Raw genomic sequence first — 19772 nt, 5'->3', positions numbered from 1 at the left:
ACATCAATTTCATGGAAGCTGACATTGGTGACGGCATGTTCTGCCAGGGTCGTCTATCTATTACATTCCCTGTTCTGAAGTCCTCTCCCTTCTCCTTGCCATAAACAAGTAGATGACAATTAGCAACTTAAGGCAGAGAACGCAACAGGAGGAGTAATTATGCAGATCCCGACAACAGATAATTCAGATACATTTCCCAGTCATTCATAATCTGGAGTTACAGTACACAGTCATCTCGGCTGGTTTTAACAAACTCCCAATTATTTATTATTATCTTTTATTTATGTAGCGCCACCAAATCTATGCAGCGCTTAATACAATACATATATTCAAGGGGTCTGACAAGATGAGAATTGACAGACTAAGACAAACCAATACATTAGGTGGAGAGACACTGATGCTGCACTCGAAACATACAGATTCCGATTGCTTTTCTTTAACAATCCGCTTTTGTGAGTGCTGTTTAATTTGTTTCCCTTTTGGCAGCATTGACCCCAGAAGAGAACAGAGAGGGAGGAAAGAAGGATAAGGAATCAGAGCGGAATTCAGAGGACGGGAGACTTAAAGCAAGAGCTAGTAAACCCCTGCTTCCTACCTCTACCATCCTCCGGCTGCTGGCTGAACCAGTCCGGTCGTACGTGGGTATTGCTACGCTGATTGCCAACTATAATTATACTTCTGGGCAGTCGGAGCTTATTAAAGAGGTATGTGATTCCATTAGCCTTATGTGGTATTCAGGTTTGGTAGGAGAATTACAATGCCATTAATTGTTTTGTATTGGTAGGATTGTAGTGTGCTGGCTTTTGTTTTGGACCACCTCTTGCCACACACACAAAATGCAGAAGACAAGGACACTCCAGCTCTGGCGCGCCTTTTCCTTGCTAGCCTTGCTGCTGCTGGAAGTGGGACTGATGCCCAGGTGGCGCTTGTTAATGAGGTCAAAGCGGCCCTTGGTCGAGCATTAGCTATGGCAGAAAGCACAGAAAAACATGCCAGGTAGGAAGCGTGGCGTGTTTTTTAGATTCTGTGTATGGCCTTTGAGTCTTGTAGAGTACTAGAATAAAGTCTATGGCTCATTAACATAGTGCCGCAGAAAGTAGTGCGTTTAAGGGGCTAGACCTTCTGTCATTTTGTCTTCCAGGTTACAGGCAGTAATGTGTATTATAAGCACCATCATGGAGTCCTGCCCATCGACCTCCAGCTTCTATAGCAGTGCAACAACCAAAACGCAACACAATGGAATGAACAACATCATCCGACTGTTTCTAAAGAAGGGCCTTGTCAGCGACTTGGCTCGGGTACCTCACAGCCTTGATCTCTCCAGGTGAACAACTTAACGTTTAAGTGTGTTAAGGCTGTTTAATGCAGTTGGGTTGCTTTAATGCAGTTAAATGCACTTGAGGGCAGGGACACGGTTAAACAGTCTGTGAAGACCCTGGGTTGTCCTGCATCTTTGTTGTGCATAAAACTGTTTTTTTCTGTTGTTCTTGCAGCCCAAATATGGCCAACACTGTAAATGCAGCCCTTAAACCTCTAGAGACTTTGTCTCGGATTGTCAACCAGCCTAGCAGCCTGTTTGGTAGTAAAGGAGCATCAGGAAAGAATAAATCAGAACAGGACACCCATGGAGCCTCCAGAGACCCCAACAGTAACCAACCAGACACAGGTATGGTAATCATTGTATGTACTCTTCACGGGTAGACAGAACTGCACCGGCTGCATCCACCGCCAGCAACTGTGCCCCATAAATCTCTGCTGCTGGTTTATGGTTTGTCTTCATAACGTGTGCGTTCTATCTGGTAGCAAATGTAATTACTTAAATGTATTTGATGGAGTCATGAGCCAGTGGGTAGGTGCCACAAGCTGCCTTAAAATTTGTGTTGAGCAAAGGTAAAGTTACATCAATAGAGGTAGATCTATCAATGACCAGCTAAAAATGACATGGTTCATATAACACAAAGCAATGGTTTTGAGAGCCGTGTTTGCCTTCTTTGAGCTCAATTTGAGCTTAAACTGACGTTATGTTGGAAACTACCCAAGAGACGCCTTAATTCCCTGTCTTTGTGTGCAAGTTACATGCCCTGATTTGCTTTCTTCATTACTTTATTCCTTACCATTTGATGTAGGTGAAACGGGAGCAGAGGCTCAAGAGGAGGATCCAGATGTATCCCAGGCTGAAGTAACTGATGGAGACATGGATGGAGAGACGGAGTCTGATACTGTAGTTATTGCAGGGCAGCCAGAAGTCCTCACCAACCAGGCAATGCAGGTAACTATATATATATATATATATATATATATATATATATATAAACGATCAGACTTTAGTTATTAAGGGGCTTTAGAAATTGTTGAAATCACAAAAAAAACTGCAGCCATTTGAAAAAAAAAAATGTGAAAAATGTATTTGATGCTTGTGATGGTTAAATGCCAAAGCTTCAGTGCAAGTAATGACAGTGATCTTTTTGGAGTGAAGAAAGTGACTAAAGTTGTTGGTATAATTACTGTTTGGAGTCCTTTGTTTGATACACTCCTTTCTTGATAGGTGAAAAATGAGCTTGAAGATTTGATAGATGAGCTTCTAGATCGTGATGGAGCTGCAGGTAAGTACCGTTTCCAATCTTCTTGTAGCACGTTTAGAAAAATGTACGTTACAAAAAATGTATGCCTCATTTGCTGCATTTAGTGAGCAGAGTTGGCGAAGATGAATCGCAAGAGGATGTGTTAATGGATGAGGCTCCGACTAACCTTAGTCAAGCGTCTACCCTCCAGGCAAACAGAGAAGGTGAGTGGTCAGATGGACGATTAAATAAGTCTCATGGTAGTATGTAGGTTTGTATTTTACGGGCAATTTATAGCCAAAAAGCGGCTTCCCAGCTGTTGAGCAGTAATGGCTGTTTCTCCCTCACAGAATGCAAGAATGTATTACAGTTCTCCATGAGAACATGTAAACTAACGAGCAGCTTTGTCAAGGTGATTAGATATTAGTTTGTTGGATTAATGGGACCTTCTGTGTCATTTGTGCAGATTCTATGAACATCCTTGATCCAGAGGATGAGGAGGAGCACACGCAAGAGGAAGACAGCAGTGGCAGCAATGAGGATGAAGATGACAGCCAAGAAGAGGAGGAGGAGGAAGAAGAGGAAGATGAAGATGACCAGGTATTAGTAAAAGATGGAGTTCTGTGGCAATGCCTACCAATGTAAGATTCTCCATGTTTCATGGAGACGAGGACTTCTTTGCTTGAAAATCTAGTTCTGTTTCAGACAGAGAATAGCTTTGTGAAACATCTCGCTAAGAACATTTTCTGAAATATCCTTTAAACCATGCATATGTATATTAAATATAAAGAAAATCAAGCTTGACTGTTCTGTAAATGAACCCATTGCATCTCCTGAGGATACTGACCAATATGCTTCCTGCAGGATGATGAGGAAGGTGAAGAAGGAGACGAGGATGATGACGACGACTGCTCAGAGATGGAGCTGGATGAGGATTACCCAGACATGAATGCTTCCCCACTTGTGCGCTTTGAACGTTTTGACCGAGAGGACGACCTCATAATTGAGTTTGACAATATGTTTTCCAGCGCAAGTAAGATTCTTGGTCATGCAGAAGTCTGAAATAGCATTTCCACGTAGAGAACATTGTTTTTTGGAATCATTCAGTCAGCAAGGCATAAAAATGTATAGGTTCTAAACGTCCGCACCAAGAGTGCTGCATTTTGGATCTTTTCAGATAAGCACATGTGGCTTTCTCTGGTAGCATATTGTTAAATCATGTTGGCTGTGCTTTGAAAGCCTTAATTTTTGCCTTCATGCCTGTGATATAAGCTGTATTTTCAAGTCTATATAGCCCTTAATACCTTACCTTGATGCTTTCTGGTCAAAGTGTAGCAGAAGCAATGGACGGGCTGACTTTATAGGTGTCCAACAAGGGAGGGAGATTTTGGGCATCAGTTTGAGAAGTTTTTCTAAAGTGTTCTCAATTCCTGCAGCCGACATCCCTCCATCTCCTGGTAACATCCCCGCCACGCACCCTCTCATGGTGCGCCACGCAGACCACAGTGCTCTCACTCTTGGTGCAGGGACATCGACTACTCGCCTAGCACAGGGAATCGGTAGAAGTCAGCGGACTCTTCGGCAGCTCACAACCAACACCGGCCACACTATACATGTTCACTGTCCTGGCAACAGGCAACCAAACCCACCCTTAATATTGCAGAGGTAAGTTGTTGAAGTCTAAAAAGAGTTGGTAGTAGGTTTGCTGGAATTTAATGAGGGATCTCTTCGGATTTCTTAGGTAAGAGTAGTAAGTTGGTAATGGTAACACTGCTTCATGCTTCCTTTAAGGTTGCTGGGTCCCTCGGCCGCCGCTGATATCTTGCAGCTGAGTAGTAGCCTTCCTCTTCAGAGCCGAGGCCGGGCGCGTCTCCTTGTAGGAAATGATGATGTCCACATCATAGCTCGATCTGATGATGAACTTCTGGATGATTTCTTTCATGATCAGAGCACAGCCACCAGCCAGGCTGGTAAGTGACAACAGTAATCAAGCACAGCAGTGTTTCTGGTTTTCATTTTGTGGGCTCTTGAGATTTGGGACATTAAAGGGGCTATGAATAGTTCTTAGACTCATTTTTTGTCCCAACGTTCCCTCTATGGTGTCGGGTGTTCTAAAAGATATGAATTAGTCTGCCTTTTACTGGTCTCTCATCTGTACTTTGTGCCACCGACTCTGCAATCATATTACAATTCCTCAGCTTACACTAATATATATATATATATATATATATATATATAATTACACCTAATATAATATATCTCTATCCCCACCACATCTGCAGTTCCAGACCAGTTTTATATTCACGGCTTATGAGGTCCCTTTTGAATCACTTTTGACCTTTTACATGAATCTCTGTATACAATAGCTTTCAGGCTTTGATTTGCATTTTTAGTGATGCATGAAGTATGTGTCCATATCTTGGGCTAATAAATACAGTTCTAAGTAATAAATACTGCTTTGTTACAGGTACTCTCTCCAGTATTCCTACTGCATTGACTCGCTGGACGGAAGAATGTAAGGTCCTAGATGCTGAAAGCATGCATGACTGCGTGGCAGGTGAGAAGCCCTCGGTGCGATGAACGTAATTCATCCTAGAGCAAACTATTTCATCAGGTTCAGAAACAGACAAGCACATCAGTTTACCAACGCCATGTTTGTTGTAGGACTCTGCTATATCCAGTTCAGAGTTTCACATGTACTTAGTTCGTAAATGGATGAAAATAAATTTTTCCTTTACATTTTACAATTTTGACAAATTTTTCCAAATTGCTCAATCACTTATGGGCTTGTTTTCAGTGACATCTCTTGCGTAAGCCATATTCGTTAAAATGTTTAGAGATCCTTGTGTGTTTTTGTTTCTCAGTTGTAAAAGTCCCAATAATAAACCATTTGGAGGCTTTGCGTGACGAAGAACTCGAGGAGCGACGTGAAAAGTGGCGCAAGCAAATGGCAGAAGAAGATGCCAAGATGGCAGATAAAGCTAAAGAAGAGAAGGAATCGAAAGACCCGAACTCACAGGTCTGTCCCGATTTTGAACTTTTTCTTGTGTATGTAGTGAGCCAACCTTCAGCAAAAGATCCTAGGTTTTTGTGATTTGAATTACTGCATGAACATTTTGTGACTTTGAGCAGCATAGCACCGGTTTAATTAATCCTTGTTCTTAATCTTCCCAGGCTTCCAATTCCAAGCGAAGCATGCCTTTCGAGTTGAGCCTTACAGGTATTTATCGCTTATAGTGCAGCATTTTCTGCCTCGGTCTCCTTCACAGGTCAGTCGAGTGGATTCTGCGATGCTTCAGGCTGAGGTAGTAGATTGGATAGTTTTGGGGTCACACCCGATCTAGGAGATAACTATACAGTTTACTGTCTTTCCTGCGGTATCTGTTACCAGCCCCAGCAAGGACGAGGCCTCTTAATGTATATATCTGGACCTGCTTGGACTTTTAGATTTTGTGCCAATTTCTTGGCTTTTCTGTACATATGTTCATTTGTTTCCCTTTTGTGGTTTTGAAATCTTTTTGGCAGATAAATACCTTTAAGAGAATCCTTTTCCATTACCTGCCCTCTTCAGGGTGAGGTAGTAAGTTGTATTGTTGTAAGGGGGTAGATATTTTGCCACCGTTTTGGAGATAACTATACAGCTTACTGCCTTCCTTGTGGTGTGGCTTTTCCATAAGCCTTGTTTAATGTCTTTAGTTGCTTTATTTGTCATTGTGTTATTATTTAAGATGGGTTTCTGTGTTTTGATCCTCAAGGAATTCTTGACTCGCACACCCTCCAACCTGCAATACAACCCACCAGTAATTGGCCTCTGTTTATGTCCACCATAGAGCAAGATGGAACTGGACGCCCTGAGAATTTCCCCACTGCTCCTTCTTCTGCAGAAGGAACACCAACAAGTCCAGAGCTGGTTCCTTTGGATCCTTCTATGCGTGCTCTTCCTCCGGAGGCTTCCTTGGCAGAAATGCCACAGAGTTTGCAGACGGAGTCCGGTGCCGATGAAGTTGGACAGTTGTTAATGCCAACAGAACAAGAGCCGTCGGCACCAGGAAGACCCAGTGCGGAGGGGGATGCGACTCAGATGGAACTGTCTCCAGCACCCTCCATCAGTCAGTATTATATCATGCAGGGAAATGGTTCGGTCTTATACGATGAAAATTCAGCATTTTCTAAAATCATGCATGGAACATATTAAATGTAAAATATATTTGTTGTGCGTAATTAGTTTTTTTTTCTTTTTAAGACTAAAGCTTTCTTTATGTATGAACAATCTAAATGGCCAAGTCACTGAAAAAATATCTCCATTCCTTGTTAGCCTCCTTGTCACCTGAACGAGCAGAGGATTCAGATGCCCTGACTGCAGTGAGCAGCCAGCTGGAGGGCTCACCCATGGATACTGGTAGCCTCGCCTCTGGACCTCTAGAGGAAGGTGTTGGGGAAGCATCTGGGGTTGTTAATCAAGAACAGCCGTTGGTCAGCAGTAGTGTCGCAGTTGGTCAACAGGTTGTGGAGCCACCAAGTCAATCCAGCAGCCAGACATCGGTGTCCCAACACAGTGAGGAGAGGTACGTCACGCCGTGGGGCACGGGGAACTGACCTGCTGTAACCCAATTCCCTGAAGCGGCTTGATGCTGCTCAGGACAATGAGTTAGTGGATAGTTATGTTTGGAAGCACAACAGCAATGGCTACTTCTAGTTCACTTTCTGAAATTAGCTGACCGATTTTAAGTCTTCTCTTGGTCATTGTTTTTTTTTTCTCCAGTTCTTCGGGTGCTCCCTCCTCTGATTTGCCCTCCGTCAGAGATTCTAGCATGTCCTTGTTGGCAACAGATTCCAGTGGAATCCTTGAAGAAGCCCTGCCGTCCACGAGTAGCGAAGATGATGATCCGCTCGCAGGTAATTCTCTTGCACAATCGGCCATCAAATGATATGGTAATGTTCCCTGAGCACCATGCTATAGTCCCATATGTATTTATTGGTTCAGGTATCAATCTCCCCGAAGGAGTGGACCCATCCTTCCTTGCAGCTCTTCCAGAAGATATACGCAGAGAGGTGCTTCAGAACCAGCTGGGCATCCGACCGCCAGCTCGGGCACCACCTACTGCTGTGCCGGTCATCCCACCACCTGTGGTCGGCAGTGCTGGTGTCACAGAGGTCAGCCCAGAGTTCTTGGCAGCTTTACCACCTGCCATACAGGAAGAGGTACGGTTCAAACGAACAGGCACACACACTGGGAAATGCATTTCTTTCCTCTATATCCATGAGTTAACGCTTGTCCCCATTAATTGGCCATTTCTACCGGTCCTTAGGTGCTTGCCCAACAGAGAGCAGAGCAGCAGAGGCGCGAACTTGCTCAGAGCACTACTTCTGACAACCCCATGGACCCCATGACCTTCATTCAAACCTTGCCATCCGACCTGCGCCGCAGTGTTCTTGAGGATATGGAGGACAGCGTTCTAGCAGTAATGCCCCCTGACATTGCGGCTGAAGCTCAGGCTTTGCGCAGAGAACGAGAGGCAAGACAAAGACAGCTAATGCATGAGAGACTGTTTGGTCACAGCAGCACGTCTGCCCTGTCGGCCATACTCAGGAGCCCAGGTATCTGCAACATGATATGCATTGCTAATAGAATCTAGCCTTGGAAATATGGCTAATGTTCTACCTGGTTAGCTTGATTTTCATCTTTATTCAGTTTCACATCTGGCTATATTTTTTTCCAATGTTGTAGTGTTTTTAGGACTCATACTTCAGTTTGATTTAGTTGTGAAGTCTGTTATGTTTGAAGACTTTGGTAGGATTTGCCTTTGGGCCAGTATGTGTGCCAGATGGCTACTTTTAGATGAGTAATAAATGTATTACACCAACAAAAGCGTAATCCTGTATCTCACAAGAAAAAAATAGAAGATATTAAACCACAACATGCCTTGTTTCTGTGTTAAATGTATTTTAAGCTTTCACAAGCCGTCTGAGTGGGAATAGAGGAGTCCAATACACACGTCTGGCTGTGCAGAGAGGAAGCACCTTTCAGATGGGTGGTAGCAGCACCCACACCAGGTATGCTTAAATCTGTTGTATTCATTTAACTTCATAGACTGTAGGATGAATGCAGGACACTCCATTCATCTCTGAAAGTCTATATCTCATTGCAAAGCTGGGGTTTACAGACCATGAAATAAGACGGCTTTAAAGGAGCATTCTAGCCCATGTTACATGTATAGACTCCAGTGCTTTTTTACTGCATGCAGATCTATAAGGATACGTTAGCTGTTACTTTACATCTTTTCCTATCGTGGCCTCAACTAAAGTCTACCATACATGCGATTGGCTGTTGCTACGCATTTAAAAAAATTATGAACTAGGCTCATCATTTAAAAAATAATAATAATAATAAAAAAAAAATTGTAGCTACAAATGAGGATAAAAAGCAAAAAAAAAAAAAGGCCCACCACTCGTTAGATCTGTGTGAATTCTAGATGTCTTAGTCCGTTGAAGTAATTTGTCGTCTGCTGATAACTGTGAAGGTTTTTTGAATTTAATGAAACAAGTCTCTCTCGTCAGGCCGGCCGGCAGCAATGTGGACAGCCTGTTGCGACTGCGAGGACGCCTGTTGCTTGATCACGAGACCCTCTCTTGTCTTCTCGTCTTGTTGTTCGTGGATGAGCCCAAGCTGAACACCAGTCGGCTGCATCGCGTCCTGCGCAACCTCTGTTACCACGCGCAGACCCGTAACTGGGTAATTCGCAGTCTACTGTCAATCCTGCAACGCAGCAGCGAGAGTGAACTCTGCATAGAAAGTCCCAAGACTCCCATCGGAGGCCCCGATAAGAGAGGGACTGTCAAGTCCTGCTCTTCCAGCCACGACAGCCGCCCGTTAGAATTGATGCACAGGGTGGATTCCAAGAACTCCAACCAGCTTTCCTGGCTCTCTGTGTCCATGGATGCCGCTCTTGGCTGTCGCACCAATATCTTCCAAATCCAGAGGTCCCTGGGGCGCAAGCACACTGAGAAGCATGCTGCCTGTGGCTCCACGGTCCACATACACCCACAAGCTGCGCCGGTGGTTTGCAGGCATGTGTTGGATACGCTTATCCAGTTGGCCAAGGTAAGGCTTAGAACTTTCTATGGAAGATTTACTAGTTGTAAAGATTTTAATATAGGCTGCCATAGTTCTAGCTAATACCATCCTTTTTTTTTCGTTAATGATTAAAACGGTGCCATTTGTTTATCATGTACCTTTCAGTTCTTTCTATTTTGCGGCTTTGTGTATATAAGTCTGTACGTTTTCACTTTGCCGTACTGGAGGCTTGTGTGCGGTCACAACGTCAACAAGGAGTAGAAAGGGATGTAGTTATATTAAGGATATTTAGCAGACATGGTTATGTAGCTACGTGCCGCTTTCTTCATTGACCTCAATCTCTTACCCCCTTAAGTGTTCCCCAGCCATTTTACACAGCAGCGCGCCAAAGAGTGCAGTGCAGAGAGCAGCGATGGCAGGGAGAGGAAGGTCACCTGCAGCCCCTGCCTTCCACCGTCGGGTGCTACTGGGTCAAACAACAGCTCCACGGATTTCTGGGACTTGTTGGTCAAATTGGACAATATGAATGTGAGCCGTAAAGGGAAAACCTCTGTAAAGTCTGTGCCCGTGAGCTCGGGGGCAGAGGGCGAGAGTTCGCAGTGCAGCCTGGAAGCTTCGCCTCTTGGACAGCTCATGAATATGTTGTCGCATCCTGTTATCCGACGCAGCTCGTTACTCACGGAAAAGTTGCTTCGTCTCCTTTCCCTCATCTCCATTGCCCTGCCTGATAATAAGGTGCCGGAAGTCAATCAAGCAAATGCAACCGCTCCCGTGCCTGCCCCCACCCCTGCTGCCGCTTCACTACCTGTGCCTGTACCAGCAGTGACCGTGCCGTTGGCAGTCGCCACAAGTGTGGTGTCCAGTAAGTACTTCAGTCATGCCCTGTATTATAACGCACCAAACCTTGGATGGTCTGTTCAACCTTAAAAAATTATTTTTAATTCTAAACCCTATCCCGTAAAAGCCTCTATTTTTATACTAAATCTTCTTCTTTTTTTTTTTTTTTTTTTTTTAAAGCAGTTACAAAAAGCAGCAAATCTCCAGCTAAATCCAGCGACGCCAGTGGTGTCCCAGAAAAGATGGCGGCATCAGGCCTAACTGAGAAACAGCTGCAGCTTTCTGTTGAGGTAAGCGATTGGAATGATCAAATTTCCCATATTTGGGCAAATTAAAAAAATGAGTCTTCACAGCCAATATTTTATAGGTCTGTGGGTGGCTGCATGTTGCAGTGCATGGTTAGGCGACCCTGTCTTTCATGGCACGTGCACGTGCTAACCAGATGTATAGGTTCATGCAGAACGTCTCCTTCCCAGGTGCTGACATCCCATTCATGTTCAGAGGAAGGCTTGGAGGATGCCGCAAACGTTTTACTACAACTCTCGCGGGGTGATGCCGGCACGAGGGACACCGTGCTGAAACTGCTCCTTAGCGGAGCCCACCACTTGGGATACACTCTGTGCAAACAGATAGGTGAGATGATCTGAAATACCCCACGCTTTCACGGCCTGCACACATTTTGCTTTTTTTCTCAAACTGAATGTTGCTGGTTTGCTATCCAGGTACCCTTTTGGCGGAACTGCGCGAGTATAACTTGGAGCAGCAGAGACGTATTCAGTGTGAGGCCCTTTCTCCGGATGGAATGCCGGAAGAACAACCCCAGAACACCAAAGCAAAGGGCAAAATGCAGAGCAGGTGAGTATTGCGGTCCTGAATCATTGGGCGCGTGCTTTATCCGGAAACCCGTTACACATTAGGACAGTAGTCAATCTAAAATGTTAGGTCTCTCCCCGCCCCGTCTTTGCGCTCCAGGTTTGACATCGCGGAAAACGTGGTGATCGTGGCATCCCAGAAGCGCCCACTAGATGGCAGGGAGCTACAGTTGCCCTCCATGTCCATGCTGACTTCAAAGACTTCCACGCAAAAGTTCTTCCTGAGAGTCCTGCAGGTCATCATCCAACTCCGAGACGACACACGCCGAGCTAACAAGAAGGCAAAGCAGACCAGCCGACTAGGTGGGAAAGCTGCATGTCTGACGCAAGGGATCAGAAAAAGTGGGATGAGCAAGGGCAACTTTTGTTGGGTTACCATAGGGATCATAGAAGACAAGTGGTTTTTGAATGATGCCTTTTATTGGCTAACTGAGTAAATATAGATTGCAAGCTTTCAAGACCTCTCAGGTCCCTTCATCAGGCATTTTATACAAAAATGTGGAAAACCTCATCCAGTTTTTTCATAGTGTAATTGGTCTAATAACTCAAGCTGCAACTATGGGCCGAGCTTTTTCATAAAGCATTCCGGAGTAGTTGAGGGGTTATAAGAAGCCTATAATGTGTTACCAAACCTTAAAGGTCATGAAAAACTGTGTATTGTAACAGTGGGCACGTTTACTCTGTTTTGCTGGAAAGTAGGTGTTTGTAGAGGTGTCTCTCACGCACCTGGCGGATTAATATAGAAGGCACTGCATGACCTCTCCGCTCTTCTCTTGCAGGGGCTGCCAGTCTGGCCTCGGCTAGCAGCATCCAGGCAGCTGTGCAGCAGCTGGAGGCCGAGGCTGATGCCATTATACAAATGGTACGTGAGGGTCAAAGGGCACGAAGACAGCTGCAAACTGCAACGGTTAGCATGATGACTGGCTGGCAGAACATCCATCCTTTAGTTTGTTTCTCCCTCCTTTTAATTTGAACGCTGTTATTCATCCCTTAATCTACCCCACCTTTTTCCTGCCTCTTGGTTTGTCGCCATCTTTATGTACACGTGAGACTTGTCCTTGTCACGCTTATCCCTAGCTTGCCCTATGCACTTTCTTCCAAGCTTAGCAGAAGCAGGTTAGTACACGGCTTCTGGCGATGTGAGATGTTCCTCTTGTGGGATGCATGTGATCAGTTGCCGCTTATTCTTGTGCGCCGCTTATTCTTGTGCGCCTCATCTCTCCTGATTTTATGTGGCTAGGCTTGCTGTCCTCGTCAGCCAAGTGATCAGTCTTTATTTTGTTCAGGCGGAGGGTTCGGCTCGCAGAGAAGAGTCTCCAATGGATGTGGACCAGCCCTCTCCGGCCACACAGGACACGCAGTCAGTTGGTCAGTGCGCGGTCAGGGACAAACCATGTTTACTTGTTCAGGGTGTAACAGGTAGTCGATGTAATGTAACCTTGTGTGCTTGTTTTAGCTTCTGAAGGCTCTCAGGCTGCAGAGAAGAAAGAGGAAGAGCGGCTGCCAGAGTTACCGCTGCTGAGTGAACAGCTCAGCCTTGATGAGTTGTGGGACATGCTGGGAGAGTGCCTGAAAGAGCTGGAGGAGTCTCATGACCAGCATGCTGTTCTGGGTAACCAAAGCTACGCAGCTCACTCTCTTCGATTTCTCTTCCATGGAATGAGTCTTCATTGTTCATGTTCTTGGTTTTTCTCCTTCTGTAGTCCTCCAACCAGCAGTAGAAGCCTTTTTCCTTGTCCATGCAACAGAAAGGGAAAGCAAGCCTCCAGTACGAGACACGAGGGAGAGCCAGCTAGCTCACATTAAAGATGAGCCACCTCCATTGTCCCCGGCCCCGCTTATGCCTGCAACCCCTTCTTCCTTGGACCCCTTTTTTTCTCGGGAACCTTCATCTATGCACATCTCATCCAGCCTGCCTCCTGACACACAGAAGTTTCTGCGCTTTGCAGGTAAGAACCTTAAGTTTTATGTACTTGGTAGAAAAGGTAGAAGGTTATTAGATGTTATTTGAGACTTAAAGCCAAATACCTTTTATACTGATCTAACGTTATTTTTTTATTTATTTAAAGAGACCCGTCGCACTGTGTTAAACCAGATCCTACGACAGTCTACCACCCACCTTGCCGATGGTCCCTTTGCTGTTCTGGTGGACTATATCAGAGTTTTGGACTTTGATGTGAAACGCAAGTAAGTATATCGTACCTTGGGTTTTAAGAATACTAGCAAGAAGTGTCTTACGCGCTTTAAAGTAGGGCTGCAACAACTAATCGATAAAATCGATGATAATCGATAATGAAATTCGTTGGCAACGAATTTCATTATCGATTAGTTGAATCGATTTTTATTGATTATAAAATGAGGGTTTTTTCAGAGCAAATGCTCTGAAAAATACCCCTCGCGTTATAATCCGTTAGTGTGACTCACAGGAGCCACAGCAGCAGTTGCTACTTACAGTTCCTCCCTGCAGTCACTGCCGATTGGCCTGCCCACTTCCTTTTTCCAGTCCCTCCCTGCAATCGCTGCTGGAGAAAGAAAGGGGCGGGGCCAATCGGCAGTGACTGCAGGGAAGAAAGGGGCGGAGCCAAACGACCGATTGGCTCCGCCCATTTCCTTAGCATCGCCATGGCTGTGACACTCATCTAACTGTGAGTATAAAATTAATATTTGGGCTGCTGAAAGTTAGGGGAGGTGGGGGTTAATTTAGGGGCAGTTATAGTTAATGGGGTGTTTAGGGTTAACTTAGGGGCAGTTATAGTTAATGGGGTGTTTAGGGTTAACTTAGGGGCAGTTATAGTTAATGGGGTGTTTAGGGTTAACTTAGGGGCAGTTATAGTTAATGGGGTGTTTAGGGTTAATTTAGGGGCAGTTATAGTTAATGGGGTGTTTAGGGTTAATTTAGGGGCAGTGGTGATTGATGGGGTGTTTAGGGTTAATTTAGGGGCAGTTATAGTTAATGGGTTAATTTAGGGGCAGTTGTGGTTGATGGGGTCTTCAGGGTTAATTTAGGGGCAGTTTTGGTTAATGGGGTCTTCTCTTCAGGATTAATTTAATGCTGAGGACTGAGGGTTAATTTCATTAATTTAATAAAGTTAACTTAAGGTGCAGTTAGAGGTAAAGGGGGGCAAACTGAGGGGAATCTAAATCCTGGGGGCAGTGAAGATTAATCCTGTATTTATTTATAAAAGTATTGTCTGTGAACGAGTCTGCAAATCCTATGAGGGCACTATGAGATATCAGGGGGGTATACGGCATACCTGAGGAGGACGGAGTGACATATCTGGGGGTATAAGGCATATAGGGTATATAAGGCATATGTGGGGAGGGCAGTGTGGCATGTCGGGGAGGGCAGTGTGGCAATCCTGGGCTCAAATATGCATAACTGGGGGGCAGGTTGGGGAAATAAAAACAAGAAAAAAAATTTATTCTGCCGTTTGTTTTTAACATCCTATGTTACTTTATTAAATAATTTAAAATAAATGAAAAATTATTTTTTTTTATCCGATTAATCGAAAAAATAATCGGCCAACTAATCGATTATGAAAATAATCGTTAGTTGCAGCCCTACTTTAAAGTTGTATTTATTTGTAAATATGCCACATTTATGCAATTCATTATTACACCTGCTACATTGATGTGATATATAAATAGTGAGCTTTAGTGTTTGATTTGATAATTGTGGAAGCTTAAGCTGCTACAAGATGTTTCTGCTTCCCTGCACAGATATTTCCGCCAGGAGCTTGAGCGTCTCGATGAAGGGCTGCGCAAAGAAGACATGGCTGTTCATGTACGACGCGACCATGTGTTTGAAGACTCGTACAGAGAACTTCACCGAAAATCTCCTGAAGAAATGAAGAACAGATTGTAAGTGTCCTAGTGTGAAAATGGGGATTTCTGTTGTGGGACGTGGTTGATAACCATCATCTAATGCGGTGGTGACCCTTAGTAGGGAGCTTTTATCTTTCATTTGCCGTTTATATTCTAATGGACACTGCAGCAAAGTTTCCTCTTTACTCTTTGTAGGTACATAGTGTTTGAAGGTGAGGAAGGTCAGGATGCCGGTGGGCTGCTCCGGGAATGGGAATCCAGAGAGATGTTCAATCCCATGTATGCACTGTTCCGCACATCTCCTGGTGACCGTGTCACTTACACCATCAACCCTTCATCGCACTGTAACCCCAACCACCTCAGCTACTTCAAGTTTGTGGGTCGTATTGTGGCTAAAGCAGTATATGACAATAGACTGCTGGAGTGTTACTTCACGTGGTCCTTCTACAAGCACATCCTTGGCAAGTCTGTCCGGTAAGTTTGACCATCTGCACATAACTCGCATTGTGCATTAGTGTGTCTGGTGGGTTAGGATGGGTCCGCCAAGCAGCTTTTTAAACGGACTGTGGCATTAAAATTAAAAGTGGAGTATCGTCCCTCAAACGCATCGTAGCGGAGAGTTCTATTTGAATGTGATCTACAGTTCTGTGTCTTTGGTCCAGGTACACAGACATGGAAAGTGAAGATTACCATTTCTACCAAGGTCTTGTCTACTTGCTCGAGAATGATGTCTCCACACTGGGATATGACTTGACGTTTAGCACCGAGGTAAGCGCGCATGCAGATAAAGATGCAATGGTGGGAAGTGTCGCTTCAACAGCTATCTGCACTGGTCTTTAAAATGATTTTCAACCGTGTGAGATCCTTTTTTCTGTCCTCACATTCTGCGCTGATTGTGTCCCTTTTTGGTGTTTTTTTGCTCCGTTTGTCCAGGTTCAAGAGTTTGGAGTATGTGAAGTTCGTGATCTGAAGCCTAATGGGGCAAACATTCTAGTAACTGAAGATAACAAGAAGGAATACGTTCACCTTGTGTGCCAGATGAAGATGACAGGTACATCAATGGCTTTGTGCTTCCTGGTGATTGTTTAAGCTTGATGCTTTCTCCGCTGCTTGTTTTTGTAATCGGCTTGGGCAATGTCTTTCTGCGTCAGGTGCCATTCGCAAGCAGCTGGCCGCTTTCCTGGAAGGATTCTATGAGATCATTCCCAAACGTCTTATCTCCATCTTCACGGAGCAGGAACTGGAGCTACTTATTTCCGGCCTGCCCACAATAGACATTGACGATCTGAAATCCAATACAGAGTATCACAAGTACCAGTCCAACTCCATCCAGGTAAGAACTGAGTTCCAGTGATTGAGATATGTTTGACAAATTAACTATTTTTGTATTCATGATTGGTCTGGGAAATTAATTTAAAGCTCCCTTAGTAAGCAGCATGTTGCCTTAGTTATGGTCCGCTTAAAGGGACAGTATCACTGACACCCCTATGATAATAAAAGCATAATAAAGTACTCTGAGTAACCCTAACCCTCTGAGTACTTTTTTATACATTCTTCCAACGAGGGGATGATAAACCTACCTGACACAGATTGCTGCTTAGGCTGTCGGTGGCAGTACAGAACTAGAGACTTTCTGTCTGTCGTATTCAGTGTTCCCTCTAAGCCGTGCGCTTGTGCGCGCGCACATAGCTTTTTAAGAGAGCGCACACGTCCAAAAATTGTGCGTACAAAAGTATATAAAAAGAAAAAAATTATATATTTTTTGAAACTTTATGCGGCACAGATATTGTGCGCACAAAATTTTTGCTCTGTGAAAATTTTTGCACAAGAGAAATTTTCTGCGCACGCCAACCAAGAAAAATTAGATGGAACATTGATCGTATTCACTAGTCATATGTCCGAGGTCTTTCCCTAACACCAGTAATGCAAGTTTTCATACTGCTTTGGAAACACAAGCCTTTATTAATCTGTGCCGATTTGTTGAAATTCTGCCATAAATCAGCAACGACTCTTTAGTTTAATGCTCTTCCGCTTTCAGTACTTTAGTATCTTCCTGAAGGTTAGTCAAGCCAGGAAACCACCTGAAGTCTTTAAAGTCAGGTTCATCTGAACTTGCCGTTATCTTGAGCCAATCTTATCGCCAGGGATGTGGAAGTGACCCAAATTACTGTCGATGCTCAATCCTGGCTGCTATTAAAACTGGTTCTAGATGTTCGAAGCTTTTCCTCTCGTGTATTTTATGGTACGGTTGTAAATGTCAAACTATTCTGTGCTGTCTTCTCTCACAGATTCAGTGGTTTTGGAGAGCGCTGCGCTCCTTCGACCAGGCTGACCGGGCCAAGTTCCTTCAGTTTGTAACTGGAACCTCTAAAGTTCCCCTGCAGGGCTTCGCTGCTCTAGAAGGAATGAACGGCATCCAGAAATTCCAAATACACCGGGATGATCGATCTACAGATAGACTGCCTTCTGCCCATACTTGGTAAGAGAAAAATGAAGGACTACTCATCTGTATTCTAGAATGTCCGTGGGTGACTCTGTAATCGTATACATTATTCATTTTGACCCCTCTCTTAGAGGACTTTTCACGATATATGTTGTACGTCTGGCTTTAAATTATCCATATTTTCTTACAGTTTCAACCAGCTGGACCTCCCAGCGTACGAAAGCTATGAAAAGTTACGTCACATGCTGCTGTTGGCCATCCAGGAGTGCTCAGAAGGATTTGGCCTGGCTTAGGACGCCCTTACCGTGCATTCTTTTCTATTACTGGACTTTAGTGAGAGAAAAAAAAATTCAAGCCATGCATCAATCTTGCTCACCCTGCTGGCACCACGAAGAGGAACTTGCCTTCTGAAGATGCCGCCTGTCTCAGATCCCTTCCGATGGTGAACTTGTTGCGCTGAGATTTGGGAAAAATAATAATAATAAAAAAAATTTCTAAAAATGCCGCTCTGAAGGACACGGAGAACGGAGAGAAGCAGGGGGGAAATTATATATAAGTATATAAATATATATTTTTTTCTGTTTTGCTTTTCAGTTTGCTTAAGGATGAGTTGTGATGCTCAACTTTTTCAAAAAGTAAAGTTCAGATAGCAGGGTAAAAAGAAGCTGGTGGAAACGTTAAAATAAAGATGTGAATGGAGGGGGGAAAAAAAGACGCAAATCGGAAACCTAGAGCACTCTCGTTAAGAAATAGCCACTATTTCCAACGCTATTTTTTTTTCTTTTCAGCTTCAAATAAAATACAGAGGTGTTTACCTGTAAATAAACCACTGAACCTTATTGATGCAGTTTTTCTTAATGCCCCTCTTTCGGTTGGTGCTCAGAGTATTGGATGGGGCGGAAAAGATGGCGGGCAGACGAAAGAGTTTAAAAGGCACAGCAAGTCATGGGAAAAATCAAAATTTTGAATCGGTTCAGCCCAAGTTAATTCTGTTCAATACCCCCCCCCCATTTTGTTTCTCCCCGTTATATTTATTCAGTCTTTTCCCTTCTAATTGGATTTTGAGTTTGGATTGCTAGACTTATTTTTTGTGTTGGGATTTTTTTATTTTTTTTTTAATTTTCTGAAATCAAAATAAAAATGAAGAAAATTTTTAAACCTAATACAAGGTTTCTCTGTAAGTCTTCAGATACTAGGAAGGCCGAGACTGTTAAAGGGGGGGCTGCGCTGTGATTAGGGAAGGAGGTTGCAGGTAGTGGTCGGATTGAGCAAACCCGGCAGTTCTGCCAGACCTTATTCTCAGCCTGTCGTTCCTGGTACACATCTCACACGCTGTGCACAAGATATAGGGATTAAGCACTTGTGTCAACTAGACCATTCAGGAGTAATTAAAGCAAGTGTTTGAATAAAGGTTTAGTTTGAAAACCAACAGGTTATGTTTTGTCTTTGTTGGAATAAACGTATCGTGCCATCTCCAGCCCCCTTATTTCCGTGCTATTGTTTAAAGTCTATTCTGATGTCGTGTGCAGAGAATTTTTAAGTCTGCCACGATCGTTTAAACTTAAAAACGCCATGTCGAAAGCCACGATTTTCTAAAGGGCTTTATTGTAATGCCTTTTAACCTGGGACTATACATGAGCTCTGCAATCCCCGGCTCCGTGATATCCCTCCTCCGGTGTTACACGGGACCAAGTTCTACGGGAAAACCTGAGCTAGATCTGTGAAATGGTTACATTTTTAATGCTCTCCTCCGTCAGCCGTTCTGTGTAGAGTGCATGCGCCTGTATAACTATGGGGGGGGGCTTAAACCTTCTACAGGACTAAAAGTGACAAATGGACATTTTATAGCCAAAACATTTTTTCCTATCCCCTCTATGGGTACAGTTGAGAAAAAAACAAAACAAAAGTCATGCTTCTAACGCACCAGACGTTTATTTTGAGATCTGTTGTGTTGCCGGAGTCTTTCATGTAGTGAGAATGTGGTAGGTACGTGGAAATGCCTCCCAGTAAAGATTAATACATTGAAGAAATGTAAACTCGGATAGGCAGGGGCACAGGGGGGCCATGTTGTGCTGTAGTTACATATACTTTTTAGTGTAGGTGGATAGGCGAAAGGCTTAAAATAGACGATGCGTGTAGGACTTGGTTCTGTCCGTCTC

The 19772-nt window shown here is 44.1% G+C and overlaps 1 protein-coding gene across 1 annotated transcript in view; it reads left to right on the top strand.

Moving 5' to 3' along the window:
* LOC149280549 (E3 ubiquitin-protein ligase HUWE1-like) overlaps positions 1 to 17906 on the top strand; it is a 33613-nt gene extending 15707 nt beyond the window's left edge. Inside the window, 38 exon segments of the mRNA XM_089500403.1 lie at positions 487 to 704; positions 785 to 996; positions 1142 to 1324; positions 1494 to 1666; positions 2127 to 2269; positions 2546 to 2606; positions 2672 to 2785; positions 3028 to 3161; positions 3426 to 3594; positions 3998 to 4226; positions 4353 to 4531; positions 5029 to 5118; positions 5426 to 5580; positions 5736 to 5781; positions 6392 to 6670; positions 6877 to 7126; positions 7324 to 7457; positions 7546 to 7763; positions 7871 to 8159; positions 8513 to 8615; positions 9120 to 9661; positions 9989 to 10486; positions 10657 to 10763; positions 10950 to 11106; positions 11196 to 11328; positions 11446 to 11648; positions 12125 to 12252; positions 12632 to 12713; positions 12802 to 12957; positions 13049 to 13294; positions 13415 to 13532; positions 15066 to 15206; positions 15366 to 15644; positions 15833 to 15938; positions 16104 to 16221; positions 16322 to 16503; positions 17459 to 17649; positions 17804 to 17906. Of these exon segments, the coding sequence (XP_089356529.1) occupies positions 487 to 704; positions 785 to 996; positions 1142 to 1324; positions 1494 to 1666; positions 2127 to 2269; positions 2546 to 2606; positions 2672 to 2785; positions 3028 to 3161; positions 3426 to 3594; positions 3998 to 4226; positions 4353 to 4531; positions 5029 to 5118; positions 5426 to 5580; positions 5736 to 5781; positions 6392 to 6670; positions 6877 to 7126; positions 7324 to 7457; positions 7546 to 7763; positions 7871 to 8159; positions 8513 to 8615; positions 9120 to 9661; positions 9989 to 10486; positions 10657 to 10763; positions 10950 to 11106; positions 11196 to 11328; positions 11446 to 11648; positions 12125 to 12252; positions 12632 to 12713; positions 12802 to 12957; positions 13049 to 13294; positions 13415 to 13532; positions 15066 to 15206; positions 15366 to 15644; positions 15833 to 15938; positions 16104 to 16221; positions 16322 to 16503; positions 17459 to 17649; positions 17804 to 17906 (6869 nt within the window).
* Positions 17907 to 19772: the final 1866 nt, after the last annotated feature.

Source organism: Sceloporus occidentalis, unplaced genomic scaffold (assembly GCF_023333645.1).
Source record: "Sceloporus occidentalis isolate IW3139 unplaced genomic scaffold, rSceOcc1.0.p SCAF_154, whole genome shotgun sequence".
NCBI lineage: Eukaryota > Metazoa > Chordata > Lepidosauria > Squamata > Phrynosomatidae > Sceloporus > Sceloporus occidentalis.
This window is presented reverse-complemented; position numbering and strand designations above follow the sequence as displayed.